Raw genomic sequence first — 20,564 nt, forward strand, 5'->3', positions numbered from 1 at the left:
CTCGAATATTCGAATAACGATACTTAAGTACTCGAGTATTCTAATAACGATACTAGAGTACTCGAATATTCGAATAACGATACTAGAGCACTCGAATATTCGAATAACGATACTCGAATACTCGACTGTTCGAATTATTCGAGTAATCGAGTACTCGAAGCTTATTCCTAGAATTCGAACACTTGTGAAATACTCGTATTTTCGAGTTAGTCGAGAGATCAGAACATTTCCGAACTTCCAAGGGCGTATTGGATTTTTCGGGTAGCCCAGTGGCCCCGAAACTGGAACGATTACATAAACCGCGTATCAACACGGAAAATGATTTACATATAAACGGGCAGCCTCGCGGGGAGAGTGAAGGAAAGGCGTTACATTGTATGGACACATATTCTCACGTCGAAAGTGCGGCCAAGAATGGCGCAAGTCACGTTTCCAACAAATCAATTCGTCGTTCGCTGGCGGTGCGCAGCGCCCGGCGGTCCCACGATACCAAGTTGTGCCAGAAAGAGCTTTAGTGGGATAATCGAATCCGCTGCCGGGGCGAAACAATGCCGGCACGCAGAAACCGTTTTCAACGATACCATGCTATTTACCGCGTAACGAAGCAGTCGGGGCCCGCAACCAGCTGGAAACGCGACGCAACGCGTCTCCGTTCCCGCGTTGCATCCCTGATGAAACATCATTCGCGAGGTAGCTAACAAACCACAACGAGACGAGAACCAGAGACTCGACCACAGTGGCTTGGAAATCGCTGACCAAAATGTTTACGGTACCGTTTCTAGCGTCAGATTAGGTTCAATGTTATTTTGTGTTTGTTTGCAATTCATCAAGTTACGGACGTTGAAAATTCCTCGAACATTTTAACCGAAAATACGAGATAGTCGAAGAACTCGATTTCCAGTCCATGTTACGGTATTCGAGTAGTTCGAATACCCAGATACTTGATCGCTGCGCCGAATAGTCGAGTATTTGAATAGTACTTGAATAGTCGAGTATTCGAATAGTACTTGAACAGTCGAGGATTCGAGTGATGTTTGAATGGTCGAGTATTCGAATGGTATTTGAACAGTCGAGTATTCGAGTAATGTTTGAATGGTCGAGTATTCGAGTCGTATTTGAGCACTACTCAAACACTCGGATACTTCGAATACTCGTCCGAATATTCGATCACAGAGAAATTCTACGAGTAATCTCGACATCTGTTGACAATAAACTCTGATCTATCGTGATACGAGAACAAGACGCCACGCGTCTTTTATCCCAGATGTGGTAATGTTCGAATGGTCAAGCATTCGAGTAGTACTTGAACAGTATTCAAATACTCGGATACTTCGAATACTCGTCCGAATATTCCACAGAGAAATTCTACAAGTAATCTCGACGTCTGTTGACAATAAATTCGGATCTACCGTGATACGAGAACAAGACGCGTGGCGTCTTTTATCCCCGACGTGGTAATATTCGAATGGTCAAGTATTCGAGTTGTATTCGAAAGGTACTCAAATACTCGGATACTTCGAATACTCGTCCGAATATTCCACAGAGAAATTCTACAAGTAATCTCGACGTCTGTTGACAATAAATTCGAATCTACCGTGGTACGAGAACAAGACGCCGCGCGTCTTTTATCCCCGACGTGGTATCGTTCTCAAGGAAGATTTGAAACCCACGGGTCTGCGGTTACGAAAAATTTGGCGCCAAGTTTCGCCGGTTTCGGTTCTCGTTGCCCTCGAGGCGCCGTCTCGACACTTTTGAGATCCAGACCGCGGATTTGCGATCGCCAAAGGCTGGTCGAGTTTCTCGGCTGCTTGTATACGTACTGGCGCAAGGTCGACCAAAAATCCGGTTACTTGTTCTCGGTTGCGCAATCCGCCGCTTCGTACACCGCTCACGTTTCAGAACACCGGCTGATCCATATGTCGATACAAGATACACGGAGGCTTGGTGTTCATAATTCACCGTGTATCGACACCCCACGGACAGTCAGTCCATTTCTCGTTTCGTCCGGTTTCTTGGTCCCCTCTTCGTTGACCCATTTCGCTAAACGTGCACCATTCTGGTTTCATTCTTCTCGTGAACCTTCTCCACGAGACCGTGTACGGTTATTTACACGAAAAACCATGTACAGTTATTTATACGAAAGAACTATAATTTCGTACGTTGTCGATGTATTTGTAATCGGTAGCTCGATTATATAAAAATCGTACGGTACAAAGAATCGAAACGAACGAAGAATTCGCATCGTCGTAAAGATACTCGTTATTGCTCGAAATGTTCTCGGCTTCGATCGGCCCGCGAACGATAAATTTTTCTTATTATTCGCTACAATGTTCCGTAATTATGGTTCTCGTTTCTCTTAAATCGTTCCGTAAACGTCTCACAATGCTAATGGGAATCGAAAGTCCCAAGAACGAAATCTTTTAAAGCGTGCTCCTGATCACACGGGACCGAAGGAGAGATGCAAATTATTCACATAATTAAATACAGAGAAAACAGTGCGATCATACGAATGGCGAGATCCGTGCTTGCTTTTATGAACGATTCTAAGTGGAACGTGTAAAACTAACGAGATTCAATAAAGGATGAACGTCCGATCTGTCGGTTAATAATTTGAAAAAATAACTATACGAAAGCAATCTACTCTATAAATGTAAGTTTTATACCTATTTACGACCGATACATAAAATTTACACCCTTCAGTGTAAATTAATCGACTCGATAATGAACTTCAGGTCTCTCCATTAACGATCTCGAAAAGATTTACACAAAACTAACCTACTCTGTCAATCGAAGATTTTATGCATACATATAGTACGAAGAAGATATCAAATTTACACTCTTAATACCAGAATTACCGACAGTGAACGTATAACTATTTAATAATTAAGTATTTAATAATTAAGTAATTTTAAAAAGAAATTCGAAACAAGTCGTATCGACGTTTGGTAGATCTAGTGTTAACCCTTAAAGCAGACCTTGTGAATACCGAGTCTGGGTCATTTTTGACCCACGCCAAAGTCACCCATAAACAGATTCCAAAGATGTAATGTTCTCCCTTGCATTTTATTAGGTTGTTTAAAAAGTCATTTCGTTTTCCAAAATGGAGAATATATAATTTAATAAAACGTTTATACACTCTAAAAAAATTGTGTTTCATTTTCACAAAAAAAAAATGAAACGACTTGACTTTCCGAACAAATTCAATATAAACACGTTTATTACGAAGACTTTACTTCAGATTATCATCCTGATCAAATTTTCCCTCCCCGCTGCATTCTTTCCACCCGGTATAAAAAAAAGTTCGTTTCCCGTTGAAAACCAAGCCAGTCGGTTGAAATAATTAAGTAATTTTAAAAAGAAATTCGAAACAAGTCGAATCGACCCGTTTGATAGATCTAATATTAACCCCTAAAGACCAGACCTCGTGAATGCCGAATCTGGGTCATTTCTGACCCACGCCAAAATTACACATAAACAGATTCCAAAGATGTAATGTTCTCCCTTGCATTTTATTAAGTTGTTCAAAAAATCATTTCGTTTTCCAAAATGGAGAATGTATAATTTAATAAAACCTTTATACACTCTAAAAAAAATTATGTCTCATCCCCCCCCCCCCCAAAACGACACGACTTTCCGAACAAATGCAATACAAACACGTTTATTACGAAGACTTTACTTCAGATTACCATCTTGATCAAATTTTCCCTCCCCGTTGCATTCTTTCCTGATATAAAAAAAATTCGCTTCCGGTTGAAAACCAAGCCAGTCGGTTGAAAAGATCGTTTACTGTGTTCGCAGGTTGTCAACGAACAATCCCGAGAAGCGCCAGGGCGAGCAGAAACGAAGCAGCCTTGGAGTTCGAGTGTCCCGAAGAGTTCGGTTACTATCCGCATCCCCGTGATTGCACGCAGTACTATGTCTGCGTTTTCGGAGGAGCTCTGCTCGAGTCGTGCACCGGGGGTCTGATGTACAGGTGTGTACCGGCCACGAAATTCCCCGAACGTGTTCCGTATCCGACCGATTTCGATCCATCGAAGCTCGGTGTACCGTCGTTGCCCTAATCGGTGAAGATCGACAGATTCGTCGTGAACCACGCGGACTGAAACAGGTTGCTCCGTGTAAATACTGTCGTTTAGAGTTTTCCACGGACTGGCGGATAATTGATCGAGAAGAGCCACGCTGAACGTACCAGAGGCGAGTGAACCATTGGTTTTTTCGCGTAAAATCGTGGAAACGATCCACGAACGAACGACCGATATGGCCAACGGATTAGCTGAGCGCGGCGAATCGAAACGCGAGCGAATAATACCGGGCGTCGAATCGAAAGCGAAACGCATTGTCGTCCAGATATAGACAACTTTAATGGGTGTGCTCTCCCGGTTCCCATGGGGGGTCTCGTATTGCGAGATTCCCCGGAGATTTCTATTTCTTTGCGTGTTTCCAAACACGAACGAAATTCAACGCCAGACGTGCACCGAGTGCACGTTTAATGTTCACTTAATGTTCGAAATCTGGACCGTCGAGTTATCAATATGCGAGGGATCGGTAGGGAATCGTCGGTTGGACTCCAAGACTCGAATGCTTCGATTCGATTTTAGACTTTATAATTTCACTCCTGATAAGTGTCTTCTGATACTTCTTGGAGAGGTGTACACTAAAAAACATAAAAACAGTCGAAAATTTCGTAAACTTTATGGTAACTCGCGCATCTCGATAATTGAAAAAAAGGCGTATATTTAATATTTCACGAGAGAGAAGATATCACGAAACGGAGAAATAAAATGGTCTCGTTGCACTCGATGCAACGATGACTTATAGATCTGAGTGAATATCCAGGGACTGAGGAAATTTGTATATTGTAATTGCAGCGAGATGAATTTTTTATCGGGTTTGTTAAAACGCTTAGGATCATCTTGGTGTCTCGGAAAATATAAGACGTAATAAATATTTGTTTTATCAAATTAAGTGGAATACAAGTATTTGAATTATTCGATACGAGGATATCGTTAATACAATTTTTTCAGTGTAATGTTTTTTATATAATATTATCTTTAAGAATTTAAACTAGCATTTTAGGTAAAAGAATTTTGATAAAGGGTGTAACCCTTTTTTACATCTTTAAGGAAGAAAATTATTATATTTAGATAGAAAAAAAATTAAATTTCCTTTTCCATATAAAAAATGGCATAACTTTAATATAATCGACTAGTTTCTTTTTGATGTAAATTGTGTACTAGAGGAAATATTTTCTCGAATGCTTCGATCAGTTTGTTATTAATAATTTCACTGTCTCGATACTTCTTGGAGAGTGTGTACACTGAAAAACATGAAAACAGTCGAAATTTTCATAAACTTTATGGAAACTCACGCATTTCGATAATTGAAAAAATGACGTAAATCTAATATAATCGACTTGTTTCTTTTTATGTAAAATATAAACCAAAAGAAATATTTTCTCGAATGCTTCAATAAGTTTGTAATTAATAATTTCACTCCTGTCTAGACGACACGTGTCAAGTTTGAGGTTAATCGGTTCGACGTTTTAAAAATAGCGCGAAATTCGAATCGACCGGTGATGATTGGGACACTCTGTACCATGTTACCTGATTTTTCTCGGGAATGATTCTCTCGAGTCTTAATATAGTAATTCTAATTCGATAAAATTAGAATTTTTAGAAAACAGACACATATCGTTGCACTTAATGATTTTTTTCAATATTTCTCGTTCAAAATTTTCATTCAGGGAACAATCCCTGATGATTGTCTCCTGATACTTCTTGGAGAGTGTGTACACCGAAAAACATGAAAACAGTCGAAAATTTCATAAACTTGACAGAAACTTCACGTTTTGCGACGGAAATGAACGAAAGTATCCCGTTTCCGCGAAACGAGCGGGAGATTTGAAATCTCTGCGCGTTCGGGAAGGGGGCAAACCTGTTCCCCGTATCTCCGCGCGCGACAGGGAAAAAACGATCGTCGAAAGCTGGAATAATAATCAGTTTACTCGCGCGAGTTAACGATCGAACGGCGCGGATGTCAACCATTCGCGTGACAACGATTTACGAGAACGATCGCCAGGTGAACGACCGCTCTTCAACGACCCCTGGCACACGGTTTTTCTGATTAACGGCCCGATTAAATCTACAACGCGAATTTGAATTCTGATCGTAAATTACGTAGACCACGGTTCCGGAATTAGATTCGGGTGTAATAAAAACGTCACCGTATTCGTTCGTGGCGCAGACGGTACATTTATTTATCGGCCCCTTTCGCATTATTTTATCCAAGTTAGGCACGCGTTAGACGATCGCGCGAAAGTAATGCCTCCCCGTTTTGTGGAATGAAAAATGGCCAGGCTCTCGTACGTTCCAACCTGCCTGATAAGAAATCGAAGATAAATATGTCTCAACGTGGAAGATAGTTTTTGTAAATTTCCGTAAAGGAACGGGAACGTATAGGGTGTCCCAATCGTCACCGGTCGATTTACTTTTTCAATGAAACTCAAACGATTTGAGTAATCTCGATACTATTCTTTTTTATTTAAGAGTAGAAACTTGCACGCGTTCTTTCGCCGTGTACTTATCCACGATTAATTTCCCATCTGTCTAGACGACACGTGTCAAGTTTCGGGTTAATCGGTTCGACGGTTTAAAAATAGCGCGAAATTTGAATCGACCGGTGATGATTGGGACACTCTGTACCATGTTACCTGATTTTTCTCAGGGATGATTCTCTCGAGTCTTAATATAGTAATTGTAATTCGATAAAATTAGAATTTTTTCTCAGGGATGATTCTCTCGAGTCTTAATATAGTAATTGTAATTTGATAAAATTAGAATTTTTAGAAAACAGACAAATATCGTTGCACTTGCAATATTTCTTCTTCAAAATTTTCATTCAGAGAACAATCTCTCCTATATCTGTACTGGCTTGAAAAAACTATTGAATTGTAAAAAAATTCAATTTTTAAGCATCGAAAACTCGATTCCCCTTAAACTATTCTTCAAAAGAGACAACAAATTAATTTTTGTATACCTCCTTCGAAATTTTCATTCAAAGCCCAATTTTCCCTTCCTTAAGAAGGGATCCAGATTAACATCTGGATGTTAATCAATTCTATACCTAGATTAATCATTTCTAGGATCTAGATGTTAAACAATTCAATATTACGTGTTGAACACTCCAATATTAATATTACCCCTGACAATTGGTCCCGAGAAGAATAATGATGGAAATTTCGAACGTAGAAGAATACGTCCCGAAACAGGACGAGGGCGTTGGAGGACGCGATTACGATCCTGGCGCACTTTCGATCTGGATTTGCACGGTAAAAGGGGGTCGGTAGCCGTACGCATAACCCTGGAAAAAAATCGGCCTGCCACACCTCTCCCGATACGACAGTGCATGCACAAACTAGTTCGCTATAAAACCGGCCCGCGCAGCCTAAGATACCCGATGGTAACGTCGTGTCCAATTAAGGATGCTCGCGAGCTTGCACGAGACGCGACTCTAAATTCGGTCTTCGAAAATCCTCCGCTGGAACGATATCAACCGGTACACCCAGCTTCCGAGCGATCCTCTAACGATGCTGTCCCCTGAAACGTGGATCGAACTTCCTTTTCTGCACGAGCACCGGAACGTAACACCACGAACACTGTTCTGTTCACGATTCGAGAATCGAACAACCACTTGACAGCAAACTTGAAAGAATCTTCGTTTCTTCTTACCGATCGTACCCGTATCGATATTGTTTAATTTTCCAAGGTTTTCCACTTTCAATTTCTTGTACCCTTACAGGCCTAGCCTGTTCACTTTGAATATTAATTAAGCAAGAATGCTCGAGAAATCAATTTTTTTCTCTTTTTTATCAAAGTTTGAATAAAATTCGTGCAATTGATAGTTAACGGTAGAAGGACCGAACGTGTCAAAGTGGACAACTTTTGAAACGTTAATTGTTTGCGATGTTCTGAGTTTGTTCGATGCGAGATGAATTTTTTTAATTAGGTTTCAAGTTACGTAATTGTACCTAGGAGGACCGAGTGGATCATTTTGGACTGTGTAATATTGTTTAGAAAAAAATTCTTGTTTTAAATATAATTTTCCACCTGGATGAGAAATTATTTTATTTTGTCCCTTTTGTTGTATATTAACTATTTTTGCTTTTTGAATTTTTAAACGTTGAAAACGTTAAATATATGTGAAGAATGGTTTGTAATAATTTAAATGAGAAATATTTAACCAGTAGTAAAATAATATTATTGTATATATATAATATTTTTATATGCTTAAGTGAAAATGAACCGAGTGGTTGCTATAGGTGGGCAGAATCTCCTGGTCCTCCTGTGTTAAATAAACTAGATATATGTCTACGCGATTCATGATCGGTGCGGCTAGAAATAGCCACGCAACGATCGAGACACGATATCGGTATTGACAGAACATGTGTTGCTTTCCTTTTCGCAGCCACGAATTACAGACATGCGATTGGCCTCGCAACGTGGGCTGCCCCGGAGGCGGATCCCCCAATAAGGAAGCCGAAGAAGATCCGCTGCTGGAAAGGTGAGCTTCCAACGTGTGGAACGTGTCGTTCAGTAACTATTACACCAAGAACGATGAACTCCCCGTCACTCGGTTACCATAACCAATTTGTCCAGAGTTGTCATTGAGACTTAGAATTGTGTTCCGATACCATCTACACGAAATTTATACTCTTCTGTTGAACAGTTCTATGGAATATCTTCGAATAATTTGATACTTATGGAGATTAAGTTATCGAGATACTCGAATAATATCGTGTGTTCAAATTAGTATTCGAATAGTTCGATGCATTGTTCAAACTATTATTCGAATACTATTCGAATAGTTCGATGCATTGTTCGAACCGTTATTCGAATACTATTCGAACAGTTCGATGCATTGTTTGAACCGCTATTCGAGTACTATTCAAATACTTCAATGCATTGTTCGAACCGTTATTCGAGTACTATTCAAACAGTTCGGTGCATTGTTCGAGTACTATTCGAACAGTTCGATGCATTGTTCGAAACGTTATTCGAATACTATTCGAATACTTCAATGCATTGTTCGAACCGTTATTCGAATACTATTCGAACAGTTCGATGTATTGTTTGAACCGCTATTCGAGTACTATTCAAATACTTCAATGCATTGTTCGAACCGTTATTCGAGTACTATTCAAACAGTTCGATGCATTGTTCGAACCGTTATTCGAATACTATTCGAATAATGTAATGTACGAATTGAGTATTCGAATATAATTCGAATACTATTCAAATGCTTAACAATTCGAATACCATTCATGTATTTGTCTTAACTATTCGAATACCATTCGAGTATAACTCATTGTTCGAGTTATAATTCAAATACTATTCAAACAGTGTGATGAGTTATTCGAACTACTTTTCGGATACTTGTGTATTCAAATGGTCCGCAACTTTGGTGTTAAACAGTGTCGTTGTATCCTTGAGACATCAACGATGTTAGATTTTCGAAGTGTATCGATACCGCAAATGTCGACAACTACATTTTACCTCGACACCTTGCCCTGGAATCGATACGTATCGGTATTAACGAGTATATCGCGGGATCGGTCCCATCACTAGCCAGAACTTCAGATCTCGGAAACCCTGAACGTGTGTCGCCTAGCGACACGTCGATGAATTTGTTTCCCGACCGAAACAAAAATTATTGCAGTTGGCACACGGTTGGTAATCGGCATAGAGCAAACAGTTCTCGTCCGTTGGCAACTTTCTTTTCGCTGAGCTGACTGTCCAAACGATATTCGGGAAGCAGAATATCGGTCTCGCGATCGATTCGTGTCGCCGGACGTCCGTCGATTGCGCAATATTTTTCGACTTCGATTGCCGAAACGGCGTGCCACGTTTATTGTTCGAACTATGCCGGCGTTCACCGTGGCGACGGAAGAAGGGAAAAAAAAAGAAAAAAGGACTGGAGTGAGAGTCGAAGGAAAAAAGAAAACGGGGCGATCGAGATCGAGGTACCGACGATCGAAACGGTCGGGCAGCGTTTCTTCGCTGCTTGAAACCGTTGCGGCGGTACAAACGATCCGGCTGCACGCGAGGCCACCTTGAGAGAATAGAAGCAGTGACGTCAAGAATGGAACAATAAACGTTGCGCCGATCGACTACGTTACGATATACCCTGGTCTTGGTATTTACCGTTAAAACCTCGAAGGTAAAACCTTTCGTTGACCAGGTTGATTGTCACGTGCGAGAATTTTCCTCACATTCTTTTTCTCTGTTCTTTCTTTAAGAAGTAAATTGATCGCGTTGGTGAATCCCGCATTTGAATATTTTCTTCATTTAAACACCACTGTGACTCAAATATTCGACGAATATAATTCGAATACTATTCAAATGCTTAACTATTCGAATACCATTCGAGTATTCGTCTTAACTATTCGAATACCATTCGAGTATTCGTCTTAACTATTCGAATACCATTCGAGTATTCGTTTTAACTATTCGTATACTTCTCGAGTGCTTAGGTATTCGAACATTATTCAAAGTATTTGACTGTTCGAATACTCAATTATTCGAATATTATTCAAAGTATTTAACTGTTCAAATACTCGATTATTCAAATATTATTCAAAGTATTTGACTGTTCGAATATTCGAATATTATTCAAAGTATTTGACTGTTCGAATATTCGAATATTATTCAAAGTATTTGACAGTTCGAATATTCGAATATTATTCAAAGTATTTAACTGTTCGAATACTCGATTATTCAAATATTATTCAAAGTATTTGACTGTTCGAATATTCGAATATTATTCAAAGTATTCAACTGTCCGAATACTCGATTGTTCGAACATTATTCAAAGTATTTGACTGTTCGAACATTCGAAAAGAAAGACTCGCACAAAACGTGTTCTGGTTACGCGCGAATTCTCGGCACGTAAACGGACGAGGAACGCCTCATCGAATGTATCAAGCGGAAACACTGCGATTTTGTTGTATAACCGAGCTGGTGCTCGTCCACAATGAACTCCCCACTCTCTCCAGCGATTCTCGAAGAGAGTACAACCACTCGGAATCGGACGCGGACCACCTTGTGCAAGTAGAAGTTAAGCAACGAGACTGCTGTCGCTGGTCGCTCGTTAACTTATTGTGCGCGACTAATCGGGGAAAAGAAGTGGTTTCTCAACGAGCGCCGGTTCTTTTCGTCGCGACGCGTCCACCCTGACGTCCTTGCCATTCCCAGCGACGTGTTTCGGAGAAACTAGTTCGATAGGCACGACCAAGCCCCGAACAGGCGAGACGGGCCTACGCGAAAAAATACGGGCGTTTTGAGGCGTACAAATTCGCTCGCTCGAGATTGGCCCACTTCCGAAAGGAATGCTGTCGCCTGTCTCAACTAGGATTGGGACCACTCGAATAACATAATGTTCGAATATTTCATAAGCGGATATTACGAAATAATTTCGAATACTCGAGTGTACATTATTATTAAATAATAACACATTACGTTACTCGTATACTGCAAATATTTCAATACTCGAGTATTTAAAAATATCCAAAGAGTACATCACACTATTCAGATACTACGAATATACAAGTACTCGACGAATGTATTCGAATACAAAGTATTTGAAAAGTACTTGAATATTATTATTCAAATAATAATCGAATATTATGAATAGTTAGATCTTCAATGAGTACATAAATCATTCAAAAAGTATTCGAATTATATTCACCAGGAAAATTCTACAAGTCGTACCAGCTTCAATCTTAACTCTTTCGTTCTCTCCGAAGGCACGTGGTTATCTATACGGAATTACGAAGTAAAATATTAACATTAGTTTCGGTATATAATTTCGAATACTCGAATGTACCTTATTATTAACTAATAACACATTACATTACTCGTATACTGCAAATATTTGAATACTCGAGTATTACAAAATATCCAAAAGGTATATTACACTATTCAGATACTACAAATATAAAAGTACTCGACGAATGTATTCGAATACAAAGTATTCGAAAAGTATTCGAATATTATTATTCAAATAATAACGCTATTGGAATATTATGAATACCCAGTTAGATTCTCGATGAGTACACAAAATATTCAAAAAGTATTCGAATTATATTCACCAGGGAAATTCTACAATTCGTACCAGCTTCAATCTTAACTCTTTCGTTCTCTCCGAAGGCACGTGGTTGTTATCTATTCGGAATTACGAAGTGAAATATTAACATCAGTTTCGGTGCCTCTTGAATAATTTGGAAATGAAAGGGTTAACCGATCCGTCCACCCACTAACAATTTTCGCGTTCGCGATTCAATCTATCCGTTTGCGAAATCCCGGAGGTTTCTGAGGTCTGAAAACTCCCGCAACCATCGCTCCCAGGTTAATTAATACTGTCGCAATCGTTCGAAACCGCTCAGATCGGCGAAGATCGAAAGTCTGCAGGACCAGCAACAACAACAGCAGCAGCAGCAGCAACAACAACAGCAACAACAGCAGCAACAGCAACACCATCGGTCACAGCAACAGATCCGGGACCAACAGCAACAAAGACGCGAGCCTCCGCAACAGCAACAGCAGCAGCAACAGCAACAGCAACAGCCACAGCAACAGATACGCCCTGTGCAAAGGCAATTGCTTCCTGTTACGACCACTCCGGCACCTGTGCCGCAGATTACCGAAAAACAGATTCGTCAGAGGCAACAGGCCAGAAATTATCACGAGGATGATTACGAACCCGCGTCCGAAATCGAGAGCGACAGACAGCAACGTGTCTACAGAGGACAACCCTCGACCATTGGCCAAGTACAACGAGACAGGGATGGTCTGCGAAGAAACGTCATCGCAGTAAGTCTCTTTGGCAACGATCCTCCCTTTTCAAAGAAATTTTCTCGTTTCGTTCGCACGACTGATCGTTTAAAGCGTAGAAAGTGTTATACAGAGGTGGTTGTAAGATCATATATCGAGGAAAGTAGTATATCGAAGAGTTGGAGAGCTCCTGGTTCGTATCTAGATTCGTAAATTAATTTTGACACTTTGGTATCTTAACATACACGTTTTCTAATTTTTTAATACGACTTTGTTTAACGCAACATGTTTCTTTGATTTTGTTCCAAAGTACAAACGAGTATAAATGATACTTATTATATCTTTGTATGTTTATATATATATATATTTAATTTTCAATATAGTTTCTAGTCTCGATATTTGAAGTACTCTCCCAAAATTATTTCAATTATCATTTTCTTTTTACCGCGATTGAAGAAGTCACGAGTACCTCGATATATGTTCTTATGTACGATGAATTAAAATTCTTAGCCCTGATGTATTCGTTCAATATAGTTTCTAGTTTCGATATTTTAAGTAGACTCCCAAAATTATTTCAATTATCATTTTCTTTTTACTACGACTGAAGAAGTCACGAGTACCTCGATATATGTTCTTGTGTACGTACAATTAAAATTTTTAGCCCTGATGTATTCGTTCAATATAGTTTCTAGTCTCAATATTTTAAGTAGTCTTAAAATTATTTCAATTATTCTTTTCTTTTTACCCCGACTGAAGAAGTCACGAGTACCTCGATATATGTTCTCGTGTACGTGGAATTAAAATTCTCAGCGATACTTTTCCCCCATTTTTCGACCGATAACGACGCGATCTAGTATCACGTAGCGGTTCGTGAGGCGCGAGTAGAGTTTAATTGAGAATTAAACAGCGACTTGACCACGAGCATGGAATTAATTTCTCAATTAACGTCCCACAGGAAAGGGAGAAGGAGAGCCTAGTGAGCACGCGCGCCCAAACGGAAGCCCATTACAGGTGCGTAAAATCGGCTTTGAAACAAGACCGGCCCAGTCACGACGCGCGCCACCAACTTTTTGTTCGATTTCTCTTTCGCCGTGGGCTCCTTTAATTCGCTCGATGGCTGTTCCCGCGCTTACGTAACGATGATCTGACTTCTTTTTTTTTTCTCCCCCTCAAGCTTCGAAGAGACCGTATGACGCCCGTGTTGGATAATATTACGTCGACTCGGAGCTTTCGAGACAGAGTCGGTCAGCTGTCTTCATTAACCACTTACCTGTCGAATTTTTTTCGGTAGTCGGTCCAACAAAACGCACCGTTTTCTTGTTTCACTTGTTAAACGCTTACAGGCGGTTACGAAAGTATATGCAAAAACTTCCGCTCGTTACATACACCCCTGTTCAAAAGTCATAGGATTTCTGGTAAAATGTCATAAAGTTTGAAAGAAAAAAATAATAACACGTAACGGGAAATAATCTTTCCTTATATTTCACATCATCAGCTATATGTGGAGTGAAAAATAAGCGTAGAAATCTCACCGATATTGTTAATAATAATTTGATTTTTTTTTTCGTCCGTACATCCTCCATGTGCTTTAAGTATTTGGCGGCGCTAAATTCGAGGATGTTTGAGATAGGAGAGAACGGAAATAGGAAAGTGGGGATAAGCGTTTCATCCCGGGCCTGCTAGTGGACTCGTCAGTAAGGCATCCTAGCAGGCCCTGCCTTATACGCCGGGACATTGGAAGATCGGTAAGAGGTCGTATATATAGCGATCGGAGCAGGTACGGGAACTTGCGGGAAACGGTTGATGGTGAGTTTCCCTCTGGTGGCAAGCGTGGGTAGTGCCGCCACATAACCCCCTTGCCAGTGGTAAACGATACTTTGAAGTTCCGTCCTGATGTCCCAGTGGCGTAGGTATTTGTTCCGTAGTTCGGTTTGGCACAACAGGCACAGGAGGAGGTTGTCCAGAGCGGTGGAAGAGAAGAATGCTTCTTTTTCGTAGTAAGGCCCAGCTGCTGTCGATTGCGGAATACGCGTGGCGAGCATCGTTTGCTCAAGCCGCGTTTTCGCTTGTTGTCCGACGTTGATGCGTGCGCGTACCAGTATTTATGAAACGCATCGGTGTGGTCGGTGAATAATGTCGACAAGCTGCCTGCTGTCCTCCTGGGGTTGATCCTGATGGTTAGCCGGGAGTATAGCGTTCGTGTCGTCGCTGGCAGGTCGAGGAGTCAACCCTCGGAGAGGGGGATTTACGAAAAATCGGCCTTTACGTTGCGTTCCTTCCATCGTCTTGTGCTGCACCTGTACTGCTGCTGTGCTGCTGTCCAGAAGGTTGCGTTGGTTCTTAGACGGGGTCACCACTTTGGCGGCGCTAAATTCGAGGATGTTTGAGATAGGAGAGAACGGAAATAGGAAAGTGGGGATAAGCGTTTCATCCCGGGCCTGCTAGTGGACTCGTCAGTAAGGCATCCTAGCAGGCCCTGCCTTATACGCCGGGACATTGGAAGATCGGTAAGAGGTCGTATATATAGCGATCGGAGCAGGTACGGGAACTTGCGGGAAACGGTTGATGGTGAGTTTCCCTCTGGTGGCAAGCGTGGGTAGTGCCGCCACAAGTACCACTTTCGTTACTTTAGAAATTAATTTATTTTTTCAAACTTCTTAATCAGTATTATATCATTCGTATGCATATCTTTCCTCTATATTTTAGGAGTATGCACAATTTTTTTCGATTGTGTATACGAGTATATCGAGTGTATCGATTTTTATGAAATATTTTATTCCCAGTACAAGAGGAAAAAAATCGAATCGTATCCTTGGTATTCGAGGATACATCGAGTACAAACTAGTGTATTCGGTATTCTAGGATACATCGAGTACAAACTAGTGTATTCAGTATTCGAGGATACATCCAGTACAAACTAGTGTATTCAGTATTCGAGGATACATCCAGTACAAACTAGTGTATTCAGTATTCGAGGATACATCGAGTACAAACTAGTGTATTCAGTATTCGAGGATACATCGAGTACAAACTAGTGTATTCAGTATTCGAGGATACATCGAGTACAAACTAGTGTATTCAGTATTCAAGGATACATCGAGTACAAACTAGTGTATTCAGTATTCGAGGATACATCGAGTACAAACTAGTGTATTCAGTATTCGAGGATACATCGAGTACAAGCTAGTGTATTCAGTATTCGAGGATACAACGAGTACAAGCTAGTGTATTTAGTATTCGAGGATACATCGAGTACATTTTTAAAGATACAAAATTCGAGTCCCCCCTTAACCGTGTTCAATATCACAGGACTCAAGTACCATCCTCGGAGTCGCCTAGAGTTGCCAAGATCCTGGCATCGACAGTCTCTCCGGTGATCTCGAAGGCGTATTATAGCGATCCAGATCAGAGCTATCCGTATTACACGATCTACGACGACGACGTGTCCATTTACAAAGACGATGGTAAGCGTGCATTGAATTTCCCACGACACGTCGAACGATTTTCCACGATTCAAGTTCACGGATACCCAGTGGTCTTGGGAACGATCGAAATCGTCAGTGATCCGTCGTTTCTCGGTTAGATTACAACCAGTACACCGTGAACCAAACTGTGCCGGTTCAGCCGAGCGTCAAGATCAGCGAGGTGAATACGAAGCAGTACCAGAAGCCGAAGAAGGTCGCCGTGAACGAGGCGGACAAGTACAATCTGAACCAGGACGTCACGGTACAGGACTACGATATCTACGAGAATCAGGTAGAACGAGAAAGCATTCTCGCGCGTCTCCCGATGCAGGGATGGGCAACGTACGTGTTTCGTAAAGTATTCGAACGATAAACACCTTTCCAATTTGTATTCCAAAGTGTAGCCGAGATTCTGGGGCCATTTATGAGAATCGTATATCCCTTTACATTTATTTTCCCCTACACCTTGCACACACGGGACCCGAAGGGGTAACGTGTTTTTTATTCGTCGGTGTGGTTGAACGTGTAAATATACTTTATCGATTGGATACCAATTATAAAGTAGTGTACTTGAAGGATGCCGCGATTACAAGTTACAAGAGTATTTAATATTCGAGGATTCGTCAAGTACCAAACAGTGTATTCGATACAGATCAATTGAATATAAATTAGTGTATTCGGTATTCGAGGATACATCGAATACAAGCTAGTGTATTCGGTATTCGAGGATACATCGAGTACAAGCTAGTGTATTCGGTATTCGAGGATTTTCGATTGGAAAATCGATTAGATACCAAATATAAAATCGTGTACTTGAAGGATGCCTCGATTACAAGTTACAAGAGTACTTAATATTCGAGGATTCATTAAATAGCTAACAGTGTATTCGATACAGATGCATTGAATATAAATTAGTGTATTCTGTAGTTGAAGATACATCGAGTACAAGCTTGTGTATTCGATATTCGAGAATACATCGAGTACAGGCTAGTGTATTCGGTATTCGAGGATACATCGAGTACAAGCTAGTGTATTCGGTATTTGAGGATACATCGAGTACAATCTAGTGTATTCAGTATTTGAGGATACATTGAGTACAAGCTAGTGTATTTTATATTCGAGGATACATCAAGTACAAGCTAGTGTGTTCGGTATTCGAGGATACATCGAGTACAAGCTAGTGTATTCGGTATTTGAGGATACATCGAGTACAAGCTAGTGTATTCGGTATTTGAGGATACATTGAGTACAAGCTAGTGTATTTTATATTCGAGGATACATCAAGTACAAGCTAGTGTGTTCGGTATTCGAAGATACATCGAGTACAAGCTAGTGTATTTTATATTCGACGATACATCAAGTACATTCGAAAATGCATCGAATACGAGTTACAGGAGTATTCAATATTCGACCTCGATATTTAATCACCCGTCGAATAAACGACCATCTGTCAGGTTGTTCGTCGTTCGTTCCGTGAATTCAGTACTTTAGATACATTTCAGTGACAATATCGTTCGAACGTGCCCATCCCCTGTTCGAGCCACGCGATTGGACCGAATCACAACTTTTTCTGCTTCTCTGTCCCCGACCACCAGGCTCAGCTCAACAAGAACAAGTTCCGCATTACCGAGGGCCAGTCGTTCAGGTGAGAAATTTCTTCTTAATCGTGAAAGGACCAAGTCGCGCAGTTCGTCCGTCGAAAAAAGAAGGAAATCTTTCAGTTCCTTCAGCGTGGAACGTTTTCACGCGACAAGAAAATTACCACAATCGCGTGGAACAACGTTTCGCCTTGAGCTTCCACGAGACTTTGCTATTCTCGTAAATTACGTTTCTTCAAATCGGTAGATGACGTCGCGACGCATCCACGCCGCGAGATTCGTCTCGACGCACCGTAAAATCGAGGTTATCGATCTAATCGACGATAAACGCAATCGGTGATAATATTTACCGTTTGCTATGTTTAACGAAGGCAAACGATTAAGAGTCGATTATAGTGCATTCATCGATCGAACCGATGTTTATTCCCAGTTAATTTTTTTTCTCAAATAACGATTAACCGCTTTGTGCAGATGATTGCCATAATTGTACCATTCTCGACCGTTCCTAACAATGGTAAATATTTTTACTGCGTACGATTATTACTCAACATACCGTACGTTGAAGAAAAAAATTTTTCTTGAATTAAATTGAAAAAGAAAAATAAGAAACACTCACAATCTTACATTCCTTGAAGATGACAGAGATTGCTATCGTCGACACGTTGACTGTCGCTCTAATTTTTATATCTATCCTCAATATTCTCATTAGCTATTTACAGTTGAAAAATACATTTACCATTTTCCATTTTTACACTTGCAAAATTATTTCAAAGAAGATTAAAATCGCGTGAAACAAGTACATTTCTTTCCATTCTTCCAAATAAGGTACTCGACAGTGTACAAGTATCGAGGTCTGCTTGTCGCGAGCCTTTTAAAGAAATCTATGGTATTTGACGTGACGTTGATACGAGAAAAATCGGATAAACGATCGATGTTTCGTTGACGAAAGTCTGATTTCGCAAATGGCGGCAAATTGTTAATTAAAAATTAACTTTTTACAATTCACAAATACATTTACCACTTTCCATTTTTACCCTCGCAAAATGATCTCAAAGAAGATTAAAATCGCGTGAAACAAGTACATTTCTTTCCACTCGTCTAAATAAGGTATTTGACAATGTACAACTATCAAGGTCCGTTCGTTACGAGCCTTTTAAAGAAATCTTTGATGTTTGACATGGCAACCGACGCGTTCATACGAGAAAAAACGGCTAAACGATCGGTGTTTCGTCAACAAAAGTCTAATTTCGCGAAATGACAGAAAATTGTTAATTAATAATGCGTGTGTGATCTATCCTCAATATTCTCGTTAGTTTTTTACTTAAATGTTCACAGATACATTTACCATTTTCCAATTTTACACAAAATCATCTCAAAGAAGATTAAAATCGCGTGAAACAAGTACATTTCTTTCCATTCTTCCGAATAAGGTACTCGAGAGTGTACAAGTATCAAGGTCCGTTCGTTACGAGCCTTTTAAAGAAATCTTTGATGTTTGACATGGCAACCGACGCATTTATACGAGAAAAATCGGCTAAACGATCGGTGTTTCGTCGACGAAAGTACGATTTCGCGGAACGGCGGCAAATTGTTAATTAAAAGTCGTGTGTGCGCAGGCCAAACGTGCTCAGCCACCCCGTGGTCCACGTGACGACTCCGAACGCTATCGTGGACACGTTCATACCACTGACGACGACCACACAACCACCAACCACCACCAGCAGACCATACACGGTCAACGCTCCCAGGTACGGTATCCGCGTGTACCTTGGCGATTGTCGTTCGCCAGTTTTTGTTTTCGGTTTACGCAACTGGTCGGGAATAGACACGCAATGATCGCGACGGGACAACCTTCGATATTATCCCAGTTATCCGTTGGATCGATCCGTGAGCCGAATCGCGTGTTCGTGCCACGTTTTGCACGATACACCGTAAAAGTAGAGGATTTAAAGGGGTACTGGTACATTGTTCGGAAAATCTATGGATCGCTATCGTTTACTTTTTTTCCATGAAACGGTAATTGGATCGGAATGAAAATTGGACGTGTACCATATTTGATGGACGTTAACGAGATATGTATCGTTTTCAGAAAGACATTTTTCAAACTGTCCGTTCCACGATTTAAGGGAACAGTGTGTGGTACATTTTTCTGAAAATTAATTGTCTTTTATTATTTTTTCTTCCGCGATGAAGTAATTGGATCCGAGTGAAAATTCGTAGACTTTTAGTGGAGGTTAATGAGATATTTACCAATGAGATAGTTTTTGCAAAAGAATTTTTTTAAACATTCTACGATTTAAGGGGTAGTTGGTTCTCTGGATTATTAAAATTGAGGATTCTTTTCTCGATTTTTTTCTTTGGGAAGGAGAAATCGGATCGGGATAAAAATTAGTAGATACATACCTTAATTAATGGTGGTTAACGTGATATATTTATTTTTCCGGGAAAATTTTTTGTCAATTCAGAACACGGTAAGAAAAAAGTCTATCTCAATGGTGGATACGATCTCAGAAAACCGGTACTCCAAAACTAAAGAACCTAAAAAAGGCAAGGATTTAATCTAGACTAATCAATCTGTTTGAGTGAATCTCTGTGGAGCCAAAATTTAAAATTCCATTCCTTTGTTATTTACAAAAATTCTATCTCAATGGCGGAGTACAATCTCGATGCTCCAA

General features: G+C 40.4%; 1 protein-coding gene across 3 annotated transcripts in view; it reads left to right on the forward strand.

Moving 5' to 3' along the window:
* Positions 1 to 20,564, forward strand: part of Cda5 (Chitin deacetylase-like 5) — a 136,851-nt gene that overhangs the window by 94,223 nt on the left and 22,064 nt on the right. For all 3 annotated transcript variants that reach the window (XM_076307941.1, XM_076316097.1, XM_076324221.1), the window contains 8 exons: positions 3,799 to 3,973; positions 8,464 to 8,559; positions 12,440 to 12,866; positions 13,783 to 13,838; positions 16,137 to 16,291; positions 16,411 to 16,583; positions 17,887 to 17,936; positions 19,506 to 19,637. In XM_076307941.1, coding sequence (XP_076164056.1) covers positions 3,799 to 3,973; positions 8,464 to 8,559; positions 12,440 to 12,866; positions 13,783 to 13,838; positions 16,137 to 16,291; positions 16,411 to 16,583; positions 17,887 to 17,936; positions 19,506 to 19,637 — 1,264 coding nt within the window. The remainder of the gene's footprint in view (positions 1 to 3,798; positions 3,974 to 8,463; positions 8,560 to 12,439; positions 12,867 to 13,782; positions 13,839 to 16,136; positions 16,292 to 16,410; positions 16,584 to 17,886; positions 17,937 to 19,505; positions 19,638 to 20,564) is intronic.

Source organism: Ptiloglossa arizonensis, chromosome 1, assembly GCF_051014685.1.
Source record: "Ptiloglossa arizonensis isolate GNS036 chromosome 1, iyPtiAriz1_principal, whole genome shotgun sequence".
Classification (NCBI taxonomy): domain Eukaryota; kingdom Metazoa; phylum Arthropoda; class Insecta; order Hymenoptera; family Colletidae; genus Ptiloglossa; species Ptiloglossa arizonensis.